The following is a 19,172-nucleotide window of genomic DNA, read 5'->3' on the forward strand; positions in this document are numbered from 1 at the left end:
CATCATTAATCTACATGGCAAATATAAAAAGGGATCTGATGCTTACTATTCTAATGTGTGCAGTAGAATTGCTGTAGTGTAGCTGCCAGCTGCACTTATTACATTTTATGTTTTTATTTTATTTTTTTACTCTTTACAAGTCATTTATATTTTGATTTAAATTAAACATATTGCCCAGGAAGGGTATGTTAATTGACTTACCTGCCTATAGCCTCTGCTGTAAAATGTCCAGTATAAAATACAATCCAGCTCCAACGGGTCACATATTCAATTAATTAATCCAATCTCACCACTTTAATTACCTTCATTAGTATATTTGTTTGACCACACAAGGTCAGAATAGTTGATTAGATAAAGAATCAATGGCAAAGACAAAAAAACTCATTACAAAAGCAATGGTGTGGATACTTGCACCCTTGTTTGTGTCAGTTTATCTCAATGTCAATGAAGGCAAAGCAGGCATTAACTTATTTGTTTTGAGGTGGTCTTTGATTTGTACATGTCAAAAGAGTGCTGGTGACCTTGCGTTGTTTGCTGCCCCAATAAAGAAGCAGGACACTAATTACCTTTGTCAGTGAAGTGTACTTGGGACAATATACAATCAGATAACAATAATGGAGTCAATAATTTGTATTTACTCTGAAACTTGGACAATGTCATTTCTCCCAATTAATGCAATCACCCATGCATTAAATTAGTTTTTTTTTTCCTCACCCAGAAAAATAATTAGGGGTAATTGTTAGAAAATCAATCAATCAGCAGAATGAACTGCCAATGAAGCGTGGTCAAAACTAAAGAAATATGTGACACAGATGGCTCAGATGCATCTTACCCTCAAGGGACATGTGCTGTGCAGTACACTGAAACAGTCAAATTAAGGAAATGTAAAAGTATGCATTACAGTCATGTTATCAAAGTGAAGCACTTTTGGAGAACTCTGTATAACCTATGTAAAAAAATGATCAGATAATGTATAAGATGAAAACACACACAAAAATACTGACCAGATAAACTCTGCTGTCCTCTCTGTATAAGAACTCTATTGTTTAATCTTTGTAAAGCACATGATATGGGGGAAAAAATGCTAGGCCTTGGGGATCAACCAATATTTGGCAATTAGCAGATTACCTGTATCTGTCTTTTATTTTACCAATAACGTTAATTAAATAAGTTAAGTTAATTAAAATATGAGCTACATTGGCTCTGCTACAGCTATGCACATAGTCTATAACACTTGCAAACAAACTGTTACTTTGTTAAAACTTCAGAAAGCTCTTTTTGTTTTTAGGTTCAAAGTTTCAGTTTATAAAATAATAGCTTTTTGCATTTTAACAACTTCCAAAATGCTTATTTTATTTGAACTCGTAGCTCATGTTATGGCTCTGTAGCAGACGTTTTTGTAAAAATAGGCTAACGATTGTGTCATAACCACGCTTATCGTTGCATAGTCGACAAGTCACTGCATTGCCAGGGGAAGCTCGCAAGACAGTTTGGACTTACATCAGCTGTTTAGGTTTAATTACTAACGTTAACTAGCATGTTAGTTAGCAGTAACTAGCCTGTGCCTATGTTGTCTCTTAACATACTGTGGGGCTTGTAACTACGCTGTCCGTCTCTGCGGATTTGGAATGATTGAGATTTCTCTTGGCACAGCTACCAGAAGACTTACTGACTTTCAGAAACGTCACGTCACATCTACGTCGTCAAACTCTGTTGGAGGCTGCGCAGTAAAGCCTAGCCATCCCCAAAAAAGTGCTTCTATTTTAACTCACTGGTCTCCGTCTAGAACAACGGGATCTGTTGGTCCACTTCTTTAACTGTCTATGTTAGCATGATATATTTATAGTCCAATCAGCTACAAGCCAGAAAGCTAACAAGATCCAAAGTCAAAAACATTCTGTACCGTTGGCAATCAGTAAAAAATAATTTGACAGTATGTTGAACAAGACAAGCTCGCTATCAAGTCATGTAATCGTCCCCAAAACAATATAACAAATTTTTATGAACTATTTTATCCGCGATGTGTAACGAAACTGTCGGCCGCGGCCTGAACTAGCGACCTGAACAGTGAACGGGATGTGAGATAACGTTGTTTGTTGTGAAACAAAGTCAGTCTAGAAGGAAAGTCTAACTTACTTCTTGCAGCTTGTGTGTCAGTGCCATCCTGCGGTGTTTAGAGGACAAGTTGGAAATGACAGATCCACATTTCTTTTTGTTTTAAAATAGCACATTCATTTAGAACCGTACGTCACTTGCCGGTGAGTCGAGTGTAGATTTAAGTTGCGCATGTTCAGACTTACAGCATAAAATCTCATACTGAAATTTGCAAAATCCATGGAATAATAAACATTTCTCATTACAGACAACAACAGAAGATGGAAATCAATTCAAAAACGTTTTAGCCATCTATGATTGTTTGATTTCTAATGTTAGCTCCAAATGTCATTCAAGTGACCGCCTTTGTTGTGTTTGATTGCTAACTTGTAGCCAGCAGTGACCAAACTTTGTTAAGTAGTTCCATCTTTACTGTATTGACATTACAGAAGGGTCTCATTAGCATCTTGTAGGCCACTTGCATACCCTCATGTTGTCCTTGGGTCAAATTGACCCGTTTTCAGTAAATTTTTTGGGCCATAGAAGAAAGCCCTGAAAATGTCAACATTAAAAATATCAAAAAACTTTGGAAAAACACCGAAAACGTCCAAAATCAAAGCACCTACAACATTGAACATTGACGGGAAGACAACACAAGGGTTAAAGAAAGGTGACGCAAAGTGACGTATGCACAACTCACATCTTTACTCGTCGCAAAGTGACGCATGCGCGACTCAAATCTGCTTTTGACTCACATCGGGCAGTGACACAGTAAACAGTCAGTTTCACCAAAACTCCTTTAGTAGGTGACCTACATGTCACCCTGCAGCCAAACAGAATAAGTATTCACCCAGACCATGGTATAACCAAGGGGCCGTTAGCATTCCACTGACTGATATTGTTTTTGGCGCCACTTTGACAGCGAATCACTTTACATCTGACGCGTTTAAAACTTTAGTTGTCCTTTTTTAATTCTGAATGTAACCTTTAGGTTAAATACACAACTTTCCTTTTTTTCTGCTGTTGTCATTGCCTGTTGTGCCTCGTGTGCTGTTATCTGTTCAAGATTAACGCTCGGTGTGGTTTGGAGGGTACAGCCGAGTACATGGTGCCGCTGCTGTTTTGCCTAGTCTGATTTCTACAGCAGGCGTGAAAACGGGTCAGGGGTGAAAAAGGTGAGAAGGATATTAGACCACTAGGGGGGTCCGTGGGCAGAACATTTTAATTATTCTATATTTTAAATGATCCATCTGATGTATTTTGAGATGCATTTTTTTGCCAACCTGGGGAGCGCTGGAGAAACTTACCTTCACCGTGAGACAAAAATAATACCTCCTTACTAAGTATTACGCAAGCCATTTCATGCCAGCCTTTCACTGGGTCTAACATTTACAGTAAATTAGGCAAGGGCACCACAAATGACAACATCAACACTTACAGTTCTCAAAGATGCACACACACAATCTCAAATGATTATCTTCCGGACAGCTGGTCTCTTTTTCATTTCTCTCACTTTCTTCTCCTTGTGGCGCGCGCCCCAGCTCGCAGTGTGAGGCTCGTGTCTGCGCTACTCTCCAACATGACAACCTCTTGTACGAAACTAAAGTAATGAACCAATTTATGAATATGTAAGGAGTACAAAGTACCGATATTCGTGTAAAAATGTAAAGCTCAGCCTTCACTGGTCTCTGTCTAGATCTGTTGGTCCATTTCATTCACTGTCTATGAATATAACTACTAATAATTAATCAGTGTCCTGAAGAAACTGTATTGATCAACCCTTATAGGGCCTATATTAAAATGATTTTTAACACTAAAAAACAACTTACATATAAACCTTAATAAACCCTAAGCTAAAATTTCATACTGTACTTTAACATAGGCCTAAACTTAATTTTTTGTTTTTAAATCAACGGCACTATTGGCCTACTAACAATATTTCTTCAACCTTTAATGTAGACCATACATAGGCTATGGTAGGCTGAGGGTAAAATTTTCAGAGCCTCACATTTACCATTCTAAAGAAACAGCAAGTAGGATGCGATTTGGGTATAATTGCATACAGACTTTGAATTTCAACTTAACTTTTTCTAAGCCAATTCATTGGGCCACGGTTTCATAGTCAATAACCAACGACCTTTTTCACAACAGCCATCTTGACATGTGTAGGAAAAGAGAGTAATCAATAAAATCAAAAACAACTGCATTTCATTTAAATTAGCTATTTGTAAACCCAAGGCCCTTTATTTTGCATTCTGGCACGATATTATGGCTTACTAGGGAAACAAAATAAATACTTTCTTTCTTTCTCAAAAGAAAAAGAGAGCAACTGTACCGTTTAACTGAGAGTGAACCGGGTTTTTTAATATCAACAGTCTATGGTTCCATCCAGGTTTCTTCTAACGTTACGTTTCTTTTTAGTAAATAAGGACGCTTTCCCATTCAAGTGACGGAAGCGCCAGCAAATCAAATGCGAGGACGTTCATCCCATAGACCAATGAAAACCCGTACTGTTACGCCAAAACGCCCTAAGTGGTTGGAGTGAACTCTAGTTTCGGTGTCTGTCAAATTATTTAGCTAGCCAATGTTAGCAAGTTAGCAGGGATGACACTCAAAGGAATGGCGAGCAGTTGATCAGTTTCTGCCAAAATTATACCGTGACACACGTTAACATCTCTTTTAAAGGGACTTTTACAGCCTTTTAGCAAATACGGTGAGTTAAATCAGTAAGTTGTTTATTTTCAAGAGCTAAAATTAAAGGAATAGCTAACCTAGTCAATTGACAGCCCCAAAGGTAACGTTAGCTAGCATTGTAAGCTATGTTTAATATAACGTTAACCTTACCTAGCTAAATGAGTTCAGGAAAGCAGGCAAGTCAACATTAGTGTGTGGACGTTTAACATGAGCTAGTATACGCTTCGAAAGAGTATTTAGCTTGTCACATTTCGATTTGTTAGCTAGCGTTATGTTAGTTAGTTTTAAGTTAACTAGCAAGCTAACTTAAACGCGTTAATGGTAACTAAATCTATAAGACACGGTACTTTGATATCCTGTTAGCAATACAACGACATTAATAGCTAAATCTATTAAAATTGCAACACGGGTCTCTAGTTTTGCCACCCTACGACAGTAGCTACACTAGTTATACACATACGACTTTTTAAACGTCGACAACTGCTAGCTAGCATACTTCATCAAACAGCCAAGTTAGCACCAAGCTAACCTAACGTTATCCCAAACAATTATTTCAGATCTTCGGACGGAGTTGTTTTTCACTTTGTAGCACGTTAGGACATTTTAATGTTAACAGACAAGTTGCAACGCTCGATTGCTATAGAGTTAGCTAGATGACATTAGATCAGTATTAGCTAGCTACGTACTCGATTGTGTTTGTTTACACGTCGTGTGATGGAAAATGTATATATCCCCGGAGAAAACCGTGTCACAGCAGTGAAGAACAAAGAATAGTGCAGGGAATTAATCAAATATCACAAATACAAGTACTAATATATAAGAGTTAAAAATAAGAGTAAAATATGCCCTTTAAACGTCGATGCATACAATATGCAGATTAGATGTTTGAATGTGTATTTGAGCTCAACTGCAGCCCCAGTCAGTTGTTTCATGTGTCTGTATTCTATTACAGCAGCGGATGGCCCGGACAGCACTTGTCGTGGGGCCTACATAGAAAGAGGGACATCAATCTGAACCTCTGAATGAGTAATGAACCTTAACCCCTTCTGGAGCATGTCTGCCAATACAAGTCGTAAGGTAAAATAGAACCCATGAAACTCTAATGCTACACATTCAACATACTATCATTTTTTTAAATTAAGAATATAGTTATTGTAGTTTGCATCATTGGTCCTATTGCATCATCTGTTAAATTTGTTGTTGAAAACACAGGGAAGATTAACCTGATTGACATATGCTGTGGAGTTTTGACTTTCTCTCTCTCAATGAATCAGAATACTTTATCAGCATGGCCAACACTCTACAACATGAAGATGATTTGTCTGTACTCAGCAGACAACTTTCTTTCAAGTTCTAGACAAGTCATTTGATTTTGGAGAAAGATGGCAAATGGTTTCCAAGGGTTTCCAGTGTAAAACAATGTTCTGTTAAGTGTTTGTTTTGAGCAATTCCAGCCTGTTATTTGTTAGATATCTTCATTCCTGCACCTGTGTATTCATTTTCCTAGAAATCTCAGTAAACTGGAATTGTTAATCCTTAAATTAAAGGTGTGGTCTCCTACTCCTTTTTGGAAAATTCTACTGTGTTCAAATCATGCATAATCATTACAGAAAACTCTGTTAATGCTAGAATACCAGTAAGCATTAGCCTACTTAAGCTAGACTGAATTTCCATAAACAAACAGTAAGGCAGGTACATTTTAGCATTCTTGTGCAACTTGGGTGAGGTATGGAGTAGGCTGAGAGAGAGAGCGAGAGAGAACACACACACACACACACACACACACACACACACACACACACACGTAGTCAGTCAAGTCTGACTTCAATGTACGTGCACTGATAGTTGTACTTGAAAGTGCTTGCTGTTTGCTAGACACTAGTTCCTGATAAGCTGCAAACGGATGAACAGTGTAACCTGAGAAGTCGGTCACAGCACACAGGTTACGAGCTTGGGCCATTTTGTGTCTGCATAATAGCTCGTAAACAGTAGCCTCTCTAATCTGGTTCTCAAGACTTCCCTTCTGTCTGCTTTTTTCCCAGCTGAAATTTTGAGATTCCTGTTGTTATATTTCTCATTTATAATAGCAGAGATCTGACGTCGAGGAACAGAGTGGGCCCGGGGAGCAGAGAGCCAGCCCGGCCCGACTGCCCTTTGGCAAAAAGCAGCTTCCCCCCATTCCTAAGAATGCAGCCCCCATTACCAAGCCTGCATCAACGGGCACCCCAGCCCAGTCAGCCAATGGCACACACGCCTCCTATGGACCTTTTTACTTGGAGTACTCTCTGCTGGCTGAGTTGTGAGTATGGACCACTGTCAGAATTCAAAGTTCATTGTGTTTGTTCTCATAACCTTGGCACTTGTCTTTTTTTTTATTTTTTATTTTTTTTGAGTTCATTATTTAAATATGTTGCTGCTTTTAAAACACAAAGGCATAGTCTGTATTACATTGGGTGCAACGTATCCCTTTGTTTACACAAGAAATATATTGGTTTAATGCATGTTTCTCACTTATGTATTGATCTGACTTCTTGTCATGTGACCTCCAGCACACTAGTGATTAAGCAGAAACTCCCTGGAATTTATGTGCAGCCATCCTACAAATCGGCGCTAAGTAAGGACACCCTTTTTGAAGTTCACTAATAAAATGTGGCTACATCCTTTTTCAATGCTAAACACCTACTTTAATAATAATAATTTAAAAAAAAAACTGTTCAACTAAAATAAAATTGTCTGTGCATTGGTTCAGCATGATTCATAACTTTGTTGATGGAAGTAAAAATTCTGATCTACCATATGTCTCCAAAATATTTAGTGTGGTTTGGGGTCATATTCATCAGACATGGCTTGTACCAGGATGGAGTCTTCAAATTCACAGTGTATATTCCAGATAACTATCCAGATGGAGAGTGTCCTGTAAGTATAGTGTACCTATTTGTTTTTTTTACTGTTTACAAAAAGATAAACCTTGAGGTGAATTCTATCAGGATATGTTTTTGGGGCATCCAATGAAATGATTTTGTGATTAAGGTGATGCTTTTTCTTCAAACATAATTTGTAAATGTGTTGTCGTTTTAAAAAAAAACAGTTAAACTACATATTTTTTTCAAGAGAAGTTAATGGGTTGACTGTAATGGATCAAATGTTAAGACTTTAAGGAGCCATACCAATTGATAATGATTTGATAATTGACAAATTGTCTTGAAAATGACACTTTTAGTTACAGAACACTGACATTTTGTTGACCAAGAAGTTGAGGAAAACCTTCATCCATGTCTTCCTTATGCTTTATTTCAGAAGTTAGTGTTTGACATCCCAGTCTTCCATCCTCTTGTTAACCCTGTGTCTGGAGAGCTTGATGTCAAAAGAGCTTTCAACAAATGGAGGTATGCTTTCTGTTTTAATTTTTAGTAAATCTATGCTCCTATTTTCTCTTTCAAAAATGAAGCAGCCAGACTGCCCCATGGTTGTCTGCCTGTAAGTCATCTTTTGGACAGACTGAACTTTTCAAACCTACTTTTAAGTAGAACAAATTTGTCAGAATAAATTCAGTATGGTGTTTAAATCAGAGTAAGAATAACCTGGAATATCCACCTAATTTATTATTTTAACATATTTCCTCACTTAGAGCAAGGTCATGAATGTAACTACAATCTATGATCGAATGGTGTTCACTGATAGTGGTGGTCAAAGGAAAAAACAAAAAACATTTCAAATTTTCAGCCTTCTTGGTTTTCTCATATCAGAAAACGTCATGAGATTGTATGCACCCAATATTCCTAGAATAAAGGTTTAATGATGTTGTCAACTCCTTATGTTGTGTTCTTCTAGACGAAATCACAACCACATCTGGCAAGTCTTGATGTATGCACGTACAGTTTTCTACAAGATCTATACCACGGAACCACTCAACCCAGAGGCAGCTGTGCTGTGAGTGTCAAGGCCACCTTTCCATTGTTTTAGTCCTAAAGTAAGAAATAAACCATGAGAAAACAGCACTCGCTCTCTAATGCTGTGTGATGTTGAAGAATAAGAATATTTTGTAAGTTTTACAATATACAATTATCATTTTTTCTTAAATGCTTTTTTTTCTTCTTACACAATCAGAAGACAAACACAATAATATGTCTACAGACATATAGTATGTATACGTATGTATTACTACTGTATGTATATATTTACAGTAGTAATTTTTCTCTTCAACTATTCAGTTCTTTTAGGCAAAATGTAATTAAAAGGCCGATCTAGATACATTGGTTCTTTAGTCACTGACGTAACTGAGTATAAAGCAGAATTGTATGAAACCATTTCTGGCTGCATGGCGCAAGAAAGTAGTGTTACAACACTCAACTTATGGAAGTAAGTTATTAATCACAACATCATGGCATGCCATTTTGACTTGTTATAGCAGGGAAAGACCACAACAAATGATGCCAGATGATGGCTCAGTTAAATCAAGTGTCCCAGTAAGCCAGCATGCATCAATACCAGGACCCTTGAACTAGCTCACCTAAATGGAATGAATTTCTTTGTTCTTTTTACCCCTATTTTCCACTGGGCGCATCTGCGGTGCGTGCTAGTTGCACCAAAAAGGTACCCCCAACATCGTAAATGTCTCCTCTAACATGGAGGTGTAAAAACGTTATGGACATCACAGAACAACAGTAAAGAGAAGGCATGGAGTTTAACTGTAGGAGTGGAAGGTAGATACAAGCCTACTAAACATGCGATTGTTCTGTAAAAGACAATATAATCTGTGATTCGGGCAGCAAGATGCTCCTCTTCTGAGATGCTCCCAGTGTGGTATGGCGCGTGGAGGGGAACAGAACAAAACCAGAGCCCAGCGGACAATTGGTGTCACACCTGCGAAAGTATCAGCTGTGAAATATAGTCAGTTGCCTGTTTATTAGGTACCCCTAGCTCACATTAATGCAGTCTTTTACAACACTTCTCTAATAATTTGTGCCTTCATGACAGTCATAATTGTCAGCTTTTGCTGAAACTGTTTTAGAAAGATGTTGATTCAACTGTACTGTAGTCATCTTGGAGGCTGCAGTCTGTGCTGCTGTTGAGTTGTATTGCATTATACATAGTTGTTTCTGTTATTTACCATTGATATGAATGGGATGGACAATATTACTAACACTTTAGTAAATGCTATACAATTCAACAGCAACGTTACAATTTTGTTCATGCTTTTCACCACAGAATGAGATATAAACCAGAAATATGATGGATATTGTTTACAGGCCTTTGAAACATGAGATTCTAAAAACATGTTATCTCTATAAATTAAAAAGGGACCAGGTACGCTTGTCTTTGTGTTCCTATCCATTTTTCTTTCCAGCTGCCTGCTGTAGCTTTCTACACGTAGCTCTTTTTTTCTCTTGGCAATTAATCTGGCAGAGCCATATGCAGGCCTTTTAACCTCCTCCACAACAAAAAGGTTTGGATTTGCGTCAGGATTTAGTTATGACCCATGTCTCATAAATCCTAACTGTTTTTTTGCTTTCAGATATGAAAAGGATGTACAGTTGTTCAAAAGCAAAGTGGTGGACAGTGTGAAACTATGCAACAGTCATCTTTTTGACCAGCCCAAGATAGATGATCCCTATGCAATAAGGTTGGTAAAATGTCCTCATGTTTAACATTCCACAACCCTAGCCGCTACAAGAAAACAAACTGTAATTCTATAGAAACTGACACAGCTTTTTTTGCATAGCACATTTCAGCAACAGGGCAATTCAAAGTGCTTGACATAAAAAAAGATTAAAATAATAAAAGTTACATTGCAGTTTAAGACATTAAAGAGCAGTTAAAAACAGTTAAACGTATAAAAGCAGAGAAAACGGCAGATTTTAGACTGCTACTATGGGACAGTGTATGAGCCCCTGCCCCACACGTTATTGGAGCGCATTAACCATTTTGTGGAAACCCAAACATTGTTGAGCGATAAGATGGGCATTCTATACAGGCAGACTCACGCTAACATTGCCACTCTTATCCATTTGATAGTTTTTCGCCATGGAACCCAGCTGTTCATGATGAAGCCAAAGAGCGGATGTTCACATACAAAGTAAGTTTTATTTATTTTTTAATAAAACTACAAAAGTTAACGATCTGAGAGGATTTGGATTGTGTATGGGCATGAAAGTGCAGTCAACTGCCAGAATTAAAACCAAAGGGTTTGGTTAAGCTAAAGTGAGCTATAAGCAATTTCATTGGTTGAGCAGTTCCTGTTAGCTGCTAATTTGCCTTTGTTGCTCTAGAGACGGCCTGAGGATCACCACAAGGGAACGCAGGTGTCAGGGCTGTCTTGGGTGAAGCCTGGCTCGACGCAGCCCTTCAGCAAAGATGACACTCCTCCCCAGAGCTGAACCTGCACTGTCACTGCTGCAGCCACTGGAGGGAGGCACAGCTGTTTATTTGAACTGGATCCTTGAACCAGTGGGGAGAACTGTTAAATCGCCACCATATTGCTCATCTTTAAAAGCTTTGTAGGCATTTCCTCAGACAGCTTTAGAATAAGGAAAATGTTTGTATTATATATACATTGACAATGACAAATGGATGTCCGCGCAACATCATTTAGGCTGTAATGCAATCAAAGAGCTTTCTCATTTCGATTTTCAGATCCATCCACATGTGGGGCTAGTTGCAGCTTTGTCCCAAAAGGAGCTCTAAAGTATCCTTAAAGCATTCATACAGTAAGTATAGTGGACTACATGATCTCTACCACTTGTTAAGATTGGCTCAGGACTGTTTATTTGTCAGACTTGGAATGTTGTCAGCCACAGCTGTGTGAATAAAACCACCCCTCCCATTACCTAAGTAGTTTGACATATGTTTTATATTGGCTTCTCATTGGACAATGATTTATTTTTAATCCCACTGTGTAAACTATTGTCTTAAATAGATATATATAATTTTTTTTTTGCAAAGCAGGCAAAGTTTTAAATGAGATGTTGATAAGTAAGCTCATGTATATTATTTGGTTGGATTTTAAATAATTTTTGAACATTATATGTACCTTTTGGCTGTTGGTTATTAAAGGTTTGATGTGTAAATTAATGATGCTGTGCTAAGCTTTGATTATTAGAGACCTGTCTGCATTGATGCTTGGATTTTCTAAGTGATTATTATTATTATTATTTTGGTTTTCTTTGCAAATGTTTAATTTTTTTATTTTTATTGAGACACAAATCAAATAAGTTACTGCAGGATTCCCTTATTAGTCTGAAGCAAAATCGGGCATGTATTTTGTTAAGGTTTAGTTCAGTTTCTGAGCAGCACAATATGAAGTGTTGTCCAGCAACAACAATACACCTTTTTGGTTTTGCCAGACAAATGTCACGTTTCATGTTAAGTAATGTCTTCATCTAAAGATGGCTCTATCTAATTTTAAGTAATATTGCTCAGCCACTTTCAATATTGTCAAACTAACGGTGTGGGAACCTAGTAAGTAAAATACTATTTTGAAATAGTAGAAATGTTGCTGAAACCCGTTGGATCTATTAAAAGCTGCGGTGATAGACCAGAATGTAACAAAATCCAAGTGTACTTCACACACTGGCATTTGTTAAATGTCTGAGTTTTATTGCGTTACATATAGACCCATTCCTGCTTCAGTTTGTGAAAGACAGTACTGTGTAGATGACATTAGATTCAAATGATTTTCTCTGAAATTCAATAAAATTATTTATTTTTTAAACCCCAACTTATTCTTAATTGGAAAATTTGTTATTGCAATAATGGCTATACTCATTTGAAATACCTGATGCAGAGCACAGATTATATTCAGAACTTGTTTCCAAGTTGGATATTGGTCCTTCACAATTGACTCAGACCTTCTATGTTCATTGAAGGGGAAGGGGCAAGGGAAACAAAAAGTAATATGTTCAAGACACATTAGTATATGGTCTACATGGGAAGTTTTCCATTAAACAATTATATAATTTTAATTGTGGTAACTGTCACATAGAATCATTTTCAGCCATACTCCAGTCTGTTATACATTGAAGTATACTTCATACAATATTCTGTAAATCCTTTCTAATATAAACATTGATTTGATCTATCGGAGAATCCTTGCTTAATTTTAATCAGGACAAAGTTGTTTGCCTTTGGAGATTAAACATGTCGCGTATTTTATGAAATCAACATGAATACACTATTGTGGACGACAGATAAATATACCGTATTCCAAATTGGAACAAGTTAATTTAGGCCAGTATGCTGCCCAGTCAGCCACCAGAGGTCGATATGTACCCACAGTGGAGAGCAGGTCTTCCACCCCATGTCACGTTTGCATCAAGGAAGGACTACGGTGCATGTATGAATGTAAAACCTCTCCGGATTGGCTCTGGCTCGTACGCGGCCATCTTATGCACTCTTGTCAAAATTGACTTTACACATGAAACCATGATTTAATCAGCCGTTTTCCGGGACTGGTTGGCGTCGGCAGCCAAACAGAAACAATCCCACTGAGGGAACCGGTTTTTCCTTTTACGCTGAAAGGCAAAATTGTTGCGAAATGTCGCTTGTCCAATCAGAGAGAAGGTTACTAACATGCAAATGTAGTGTTATCACAGTCACGTCAGCAGCAGCGGTAGAGCCGCTGTGCCGTGGTCGCCTGCAGGAGTACAACTAACAACACAGTCACAACTTCGCCGATAGCACTCGCTCTACATTGACGTCTGGAGTTGCACTTTGGTGTTGGTTTCAGGTAAGAAATATGTTCTTCATGTGATTTTTTTTTTTTGAGAGATGTTTTGGACTTGGGCGGTTCTGTTTCATTCAGGCGAAGAGCTGTCAAATTGCTGACAGTCGGTTAGTGAGGCTCGCCTCAGCTGTCTGATGACACACAGCATTGCTGAGTGGGTATCTTCCCGGTAGATATAAGACCGTTGACTTGCCAACATGTCCGCATTAGTTTCCCGCAAGTTTGCATATACAATAACAAATGTCATCGTACTTTTTTTGTCTAGTAATTGAAAATGCGCGTGGCTCCAAAGTAGTCCTGCGTGGTTCTTGGTCATGGTGGTCCTGAACTGACAGCGACCAGCCTTAGTCAGTACCGCACTTAGCCTAGATATGTAACGTTAGACCAGGTAACTTAGCATTAGCAGTGCCAACACGTCGGCAGTTTTGTTCTAAATGAAAACGAAAGTAGGGCGAGGATAACAAACAAGTGTTGTATTATCATGGACACTGTCGTATCCATCCATCTCTCTGGCCTCCTCCCCCTCCTCCTCTTTCTCAGTGTGGTCACGACACCCTTATACCCTGTGGTATCCAAAGTGGAGGTTTGGCTAGGAGCACGTGTGACCAAATCTACGGCCCGCGGCCACCAAAATTGAAATTGACCCACGTGCATTAATTTTGCGTCAATTTGTCAAGCAGTTGTCATTTTTTAAGTAGCGCAACACATGGCCGCCTTGCTGGTTTATAAAACACCGCTTGGAGCTGAAGCCATTGCTGGGCTGAAGATGAAGAGGATGCCGCTTAGACTTCAGAGGTAAAACCTTGTGTCGGTTTAATGAAAGCAAGACTCCATAACAAACTTATTAAAGCTTTAAAAAACGGCACGAACGTGTTGCATATAACCTACCAATGAAAACAGAGTCTTGAGTAGGCTACTAAACTAATGCGCCTTCACGACTGCAGTCGTCGCAACACTTTTCTACTTTGTTCCCAAAGTGGCTAATTTGACGCATTTCAATCTCCGGGTAATAATGCCGCAATTTAGTTTAGGTCGTTTTAGCAACAATTTGTTTGATGTTGTTTGACTGAAGTGCGTAGACGTGTCTACTTGCAGGATTCAATGGCGACCTCGGGACAGCTCTTGTTGATATTAGGTATGAGTTGCACGTGCCTGTATTGTGCTACAACGTCACTATTATTAAAGAAACAACTAGAAAGCGACTAGGTTAAGGGGACTGTCTGTGGCTTAGGGCAAGATTGGATGTGTTTTTAAGGGTTATCAATGGCTTGGTTGTCAAGCTCAGGAATATGCTGCAAAATCCATGGTAGGCACCGTGGGAAAGATGATTAACGTGTATTGTTTTTAATTTCTAATTAGCCTATACAAACAGTTTTGCCTCCAGTTTGCTGTTGTATATCCAGCTTGAGCGGAATTCTTACTTCGCCTCATCTTTCAACTTGTCTGACTTACTGAAAGTCAACAAAAAGAGAGTATCGATTGGAAATAATTTCAAATGACACTGAGTTTAAGTTGTATCATGTGTTTGTTGTGTGTTCGTTAAATGAAAGGACACAAGCACACTTAATACATTGTCCTGTGTTTGCCACAAACGTATCAATGTTATCCCCAATGATTTTTGCACATCTAAAGTGAGTATCGGTATTATCAAAGACTCCAAGTAGGCTTCATAGAAAAAAACTTATTTACCAGGGTTACAGATGGTGTAATTATCACTTGAGTATGTCTGTGAAAAGTTTCTTATTGTACTTAAATTGCTGAAATGTGGCAGTGCAGATGCACATTCTCCTCTCTTAATTCTTCATTTGCCTATATTATACGTGTCTCCTGAAGATGGGCATGCAAAGAAGCTTACAAAAATAAAATTCAACAACATTCCAGTTGGGAATGTTCCATACAATTAACAATATGCCAGGACCATCACATGATTCCCAATAAACAGCATAGTAAACAAAGCACTGGGGTGACCCTGAGATTGGAGGCAAAGACCAAATTGACAGGACTGGCTTCATGCCTGTTGGAACAGATTTTTTTAATGGGATCTGTTGACGGTGGTGGGTGCGGAAAGTGACAATATTTGTCCGTGGTGGCATGACAGTGAGCCACAGAAGAAACTTGAACACTTTCCCACCTCTGTTTATTTATGATTAGACTTCGGTCTAGGCTGCCTTTAAAAAAAATTAAAATGATGTTACCACATTCTAAACATACTCCTGGAAATAAAGCTTAGTGCTGCAACTGGATGTCAGCTGTGACATTACACACACACACACACACACACACACCCTTCACAATTACCTTGTAACAACATAGCGTAAATGTGAAAAGTTGCCAGTTAAAATAATATTATAGTGTGACATAGACAGGCATGTTGCTCATGTTTGTAAAATATGAGAATGTGTTTTTTTTTTATTTATTTTTTTAAGTTGCTTGCATACAAATACATTTAAGGTTGTCTGTTACTTGGGGATGTGTATTAGGATTTTAGCAGAGTAATTGACATGATGTCCATTTATGATTACAAATCACACATGCAGGACTTGAGGCTTTCATATAGTTAAAGAACTGTGACCAACACCCAGAAAATACCACTTTACTGAATGTTTAACACATTTTTAAGCCAGTCATTAAAGCTGTCATTTGAAATACATGTTAGCCAATGAAACAAAACGTACATCTACATGTTAGACCAAGATACTAAAAAAATGCCTGTGCTTGTTTGTGCTTTTGTGTGCCTGCCTGTGTGCATAGCAACTCAGCACATAATGAGTGACCTGAGTAAGCTTCTGTCATCTTCCTTTGGTCTGTGGTTGCAGAACACACACACACAAACACACACACACACACACACAGACACACACACCCACACCCAAAGCACCTCATCTGCCTCTGTCCCTATCTGTTGAAATTCTATCAGCTGTCTGCACCTCCAACACATTCTGCAGTAGCAGGGTAGGCCGCTTCATTGGTTTTGGGGGTGGCGGGTTGAGGTGCGTGTGTCTGTATGGGGGTGGGGGGGGTGAAGGAAGAGGCACCTGCTTATGGCTGGCGGTTGGCATGCACCAGCTGCTTTGCTACACACATGAAAGGAAGTGCTGATTGGTAATTAACAGTACCAAATTTCTCAGACTCGTCTGACCTAGCCATTACCTTCCTTTTGAAAGCTTTTTTAAAAACTGGTTGTGTTTTGACATTAATGTAATTCTACTAGCTTACAAGAATGTATCAGTGATGATGAAATGGATAGTAAAAGTAAATTTGGTTTTGGGGGAAGAGTATTGCAAAAGTTATCATCTCAGTCTAAAAAAGGATTTATTTGTCTTTGTGTGTGTGGTGGGGTTTCTGCTGGATTATTTTAATGAGTAGCTTGTTTGTATGGAAACTGTTCTGATCTTCATCTAGACCATACAGTACTTAGTAAAACACACCATCTTCATCTTCTCATATTAATGTTGTTTTATTTCTTTCCCCTCTGTTTTTGGAAAGGGACACAAAAAAATGGCCATGCTATAGCTCACAGTGAGGCTCATTGGGACCAGCTTGGATCCAGTGGAGTTCCAAAGGTTCCAGTTACCCTCCGGGCTCTGCCATGGACTTCTTCAATGACCCCAACCTCTTTGTTGGAGGCTTGGAAGGGCTGGACGAGGATGGCTTCTCCTCAGCACCATCACTCGTGGATGAGCTTAACCTCACTGCTGACTTTGAGCCCCTCCAAGTGGAGCCCCTAGACCCAGGGAAGCACCAAGACATGATCCCAACGGTAACTACCCAACAAGCCGTACCTGCTTATAGTCAGCAGATAGGTCACTACATTGGCATTAAGGCACAGCATCCTATGGGGCAGACATTTTCTGGTCCTGGGGCCACAAGTGGTGACTTGATTGCAGACCAACATGGCCAGTACCATAATGCTGCCATGAGCCAAGTACCTCAATCCAATGGGCTGTTCTGTAACAGTAGCAGTCCAATGTGGGGCAACCAAGACCAGAATGGAAATATGTACCATCCATTATCTCAACAGCAGCAACAGCTTTGTCAGCAGCAACTGCACAACCAGCAACTTCATGTCAGACAACAACAAACACAGCAGCAGCAACAACACCACCCGTGTCATCAACAACAGGAGCAGCAGCACAGAATGCAGCAGCTGCAACAACAGCAAAGTCATCAGCAACAGCTGATAAACCAGCAACAACAAATTAATACACAGACTCTGTCCCTGCAGCAACAGCAGTGTCACAATTTCTCCTTTCAACAGGGAGGTCAATCTCAGCGCCAACAGCAAGTTCACCATACTCAACAGCAGGTTCAGCACCAACTAACTGTAGGAGGACCAAGGTTTCATTCAAGGGCAATGCCAAGTAAGTCTTATTTGGATAGTCAAAATGCTGATATGAGTGGGACTTGCCTGCAACCGCAGCAGCAGCAGGGTAGCTACCAGTCGACAAGTGGACGTCCGGAAGACCCTAACCTGCCCTTTCCCATGCATTCGTCATCTATGGTTCACTCCCTGTCCTCATGCTCAGTCAGTTCAGCCACTGCTTACCAAGCTGCTCAGTACCCTGCCTACCCTGGGGAGCCAGAAATACCCAGTCTCAGTCAGCAGTCATTGTGTATGCCCACCACCACCACAGCACCCCTCTCTTCTACAGTGCCTGAGCTATCAGTGACAGTATGTCAGTTTCCATCCACAGCAGTAATGAGGACCCCAGTTAGCCAGGCAGAGGAATGTCCTTTCCGGGCCCTTCGTTGCTCTGGAGAAACCCAGGGAAACTGCAAGTCTTCTGAGATGTTTGGCGCGTCCATGAACTGCTACCCCAGCATGTCCAGTCAGCTGCCATCTGAGCAGCCTCTGGGCTGCAGGGCCATCAACACTAATGGATACCAATCATTGGGAGACACTCTTCTGCCATCAGAGGCTCAGGATGGAGACTTGGAGGGCCTGGAGCCTCCTGACCTCCTGCCTGACCTACTGCCCCAGCTGGAGGCTGCACTCAGTCAGCATGATGAATCCCACTGTTCCTGGGTTGATTCCAGACAGGAAAGGGGACATGAACACAGGAAACAGCCACTTGTTGACTACAAGGAAGAAAAGGTAATACAATACACTTTTTTTTTTTGTGGTTCTTACAAAATACAAAGCAGTTATTGATTGAATTTTTTTCAGACGCATGTATTTGAGCCTCGTTGTTGCAGAGCAACCCTCTGAATTTAATATCTTTGATCTAGGCTTAATTATATTTGTACAGTCTTTGCGCCCTTTACCCCAATTTCTGGTGTGTGTGTGTGTGTGTGTGTGTGTGTGTGTGTGTGTGTGTGTGTGTGTGTGTGTGTGTGTGTGTGTGTGTGTGTGTGTGTGTGTGTGTGTGTGTGTGTGTGTGTGTGTGTGTGTGTGTGTGTGTGTGTGTGTGTGTGTGTGTGTGCGTATATATATATATATATGTGTGTGTATGTGTATATATATATATGTGTATGTATGTATGTATATGTGTATATATAAACTAATTAGATGTCACATTTGCAGATGTATCTGCCTTACTAATGGAGAAGATGTCTTCGCTGGTATCAAGATCATGAATGTGTTTGTCCTAGTGTGGCATGGCACAGAAACTAGTCCCTCATGTAATGTTTAACTCGCTATCCCTGATAGAACATGTGCCTG

General features: G+C 39.5%; 2 protein-coding genes across 9 annotated transcripts in view; both read left to right on the forward strand.

Annotated features, from left to right (window-relative positions):
• Positions 1 to 4,534: 4,534 nt before the first annotated feature.
• aktip (akt interacting protein) lies at positions 4,535 to 12,490 on the forward strand. Of its 2 annotated transcripts, none has more exons than XM_034878202.1 (10): positions 4,535 to 4,807; positions 5,741 to 5,865; positions 6,876 to 7,087; positions 7,338 to 7,402; positions 7,604 to 7,704; positions 8,086 to 8,174; positions 8,620 to 8,718; positions 10,304 to 10,411; positions 10,804 to 10,864; positions 11,058 to 12,490. In XM_034878202.1, exons 2-10 carry the CDS (start codon positions 5,818 to 5,820, stop codon positions 11,163 to 11,165), a joined length of 891 nt encoding a protein of 296 aa, XP_034734093.1. In that variant the 5' UTR covers positions 4,535 to 4,807; positions 5,741 to 5,817; the 3' UTR covers positions 11,166 to 12,490. The 2 variants fall into 2 exon arrangements, with proteins under 2 accessions (XP_034734093.1, XP_034734101.1); XM_034878210.1 differs by having other exon boundaries at positions 6,879 to 7,087.
• An 893-nt stretch (positions 12,491 to 13,383) lies between these two features.
• chd9 (chromodomain helicase DNA binding protein 9) overlaps positions 13,384 to 19,172 on the forward strand; it is a 69,317-nt gene continuing 63,528 nt past the window's right edge. For 5 of the 7 annotated variants that reach the window (XM_034878129.1, XM_034878138.1, XM_034878163.1 and 2 more), the window contains exons 1-2: positions 13,384 to 13,513; positions 16,997 to 18,605. In XM_034878129.1, coding sequence (XP_034734020.1) covers positions 17,100 to 18,605 — 1,506 coding nt within the window. In that variant the 5' untranslated portion in view covers positions 13,384 to 13,513; positions 16,997 to 17,099. Of the gene's footprint in view, positions 13,514 to 13,916; positions 14,306 to 16,996; positions 18,606 to 19,172 lie in introns of those variants that run through there. The other 2 variants (XM_034878118.1, XM_034878147.1) reach the window with 2 other exon arrangements.

Source organism: Etheostoma cragini, chromosome 1, assembly GCF_013103735.1.
Source record: "Etheostoma cragini isolate CJK2018 chromosome 1, CSU_Ecrag_1.0, whole genome shotgun sequence".
In the NCBI taxonomy this organism is placed as follows: domain Eukaryota; kingdom Metazoa; phylum Chordata; class Actinopteri; order Perciformes; family Percidae; genus Etheostoma; species Etheostoma cragini.

Coding starts and splice junctions, on each gene's coding strand:
- aktip (XM_034878202.1), top strand. CDS start 5,818: ATGAACCTTAACCCCTTCTGGAGCATGTCTGCCAATACAAGTCGTAAG. Junction 10,412..10,803: donor GATGATCCCTATGCAATAAG/GTTGGTAAAATG, acceptor TCCATTTGATAG/TTTTTCGCCATGGAACCCAG. Junction 10,865..11,057: donor AGCGGATGTTCACATACAAA/GTAAGTTTTATT, acceptor TTGTTGCTCTAG/AGACGGCCTGAGGATCACCA.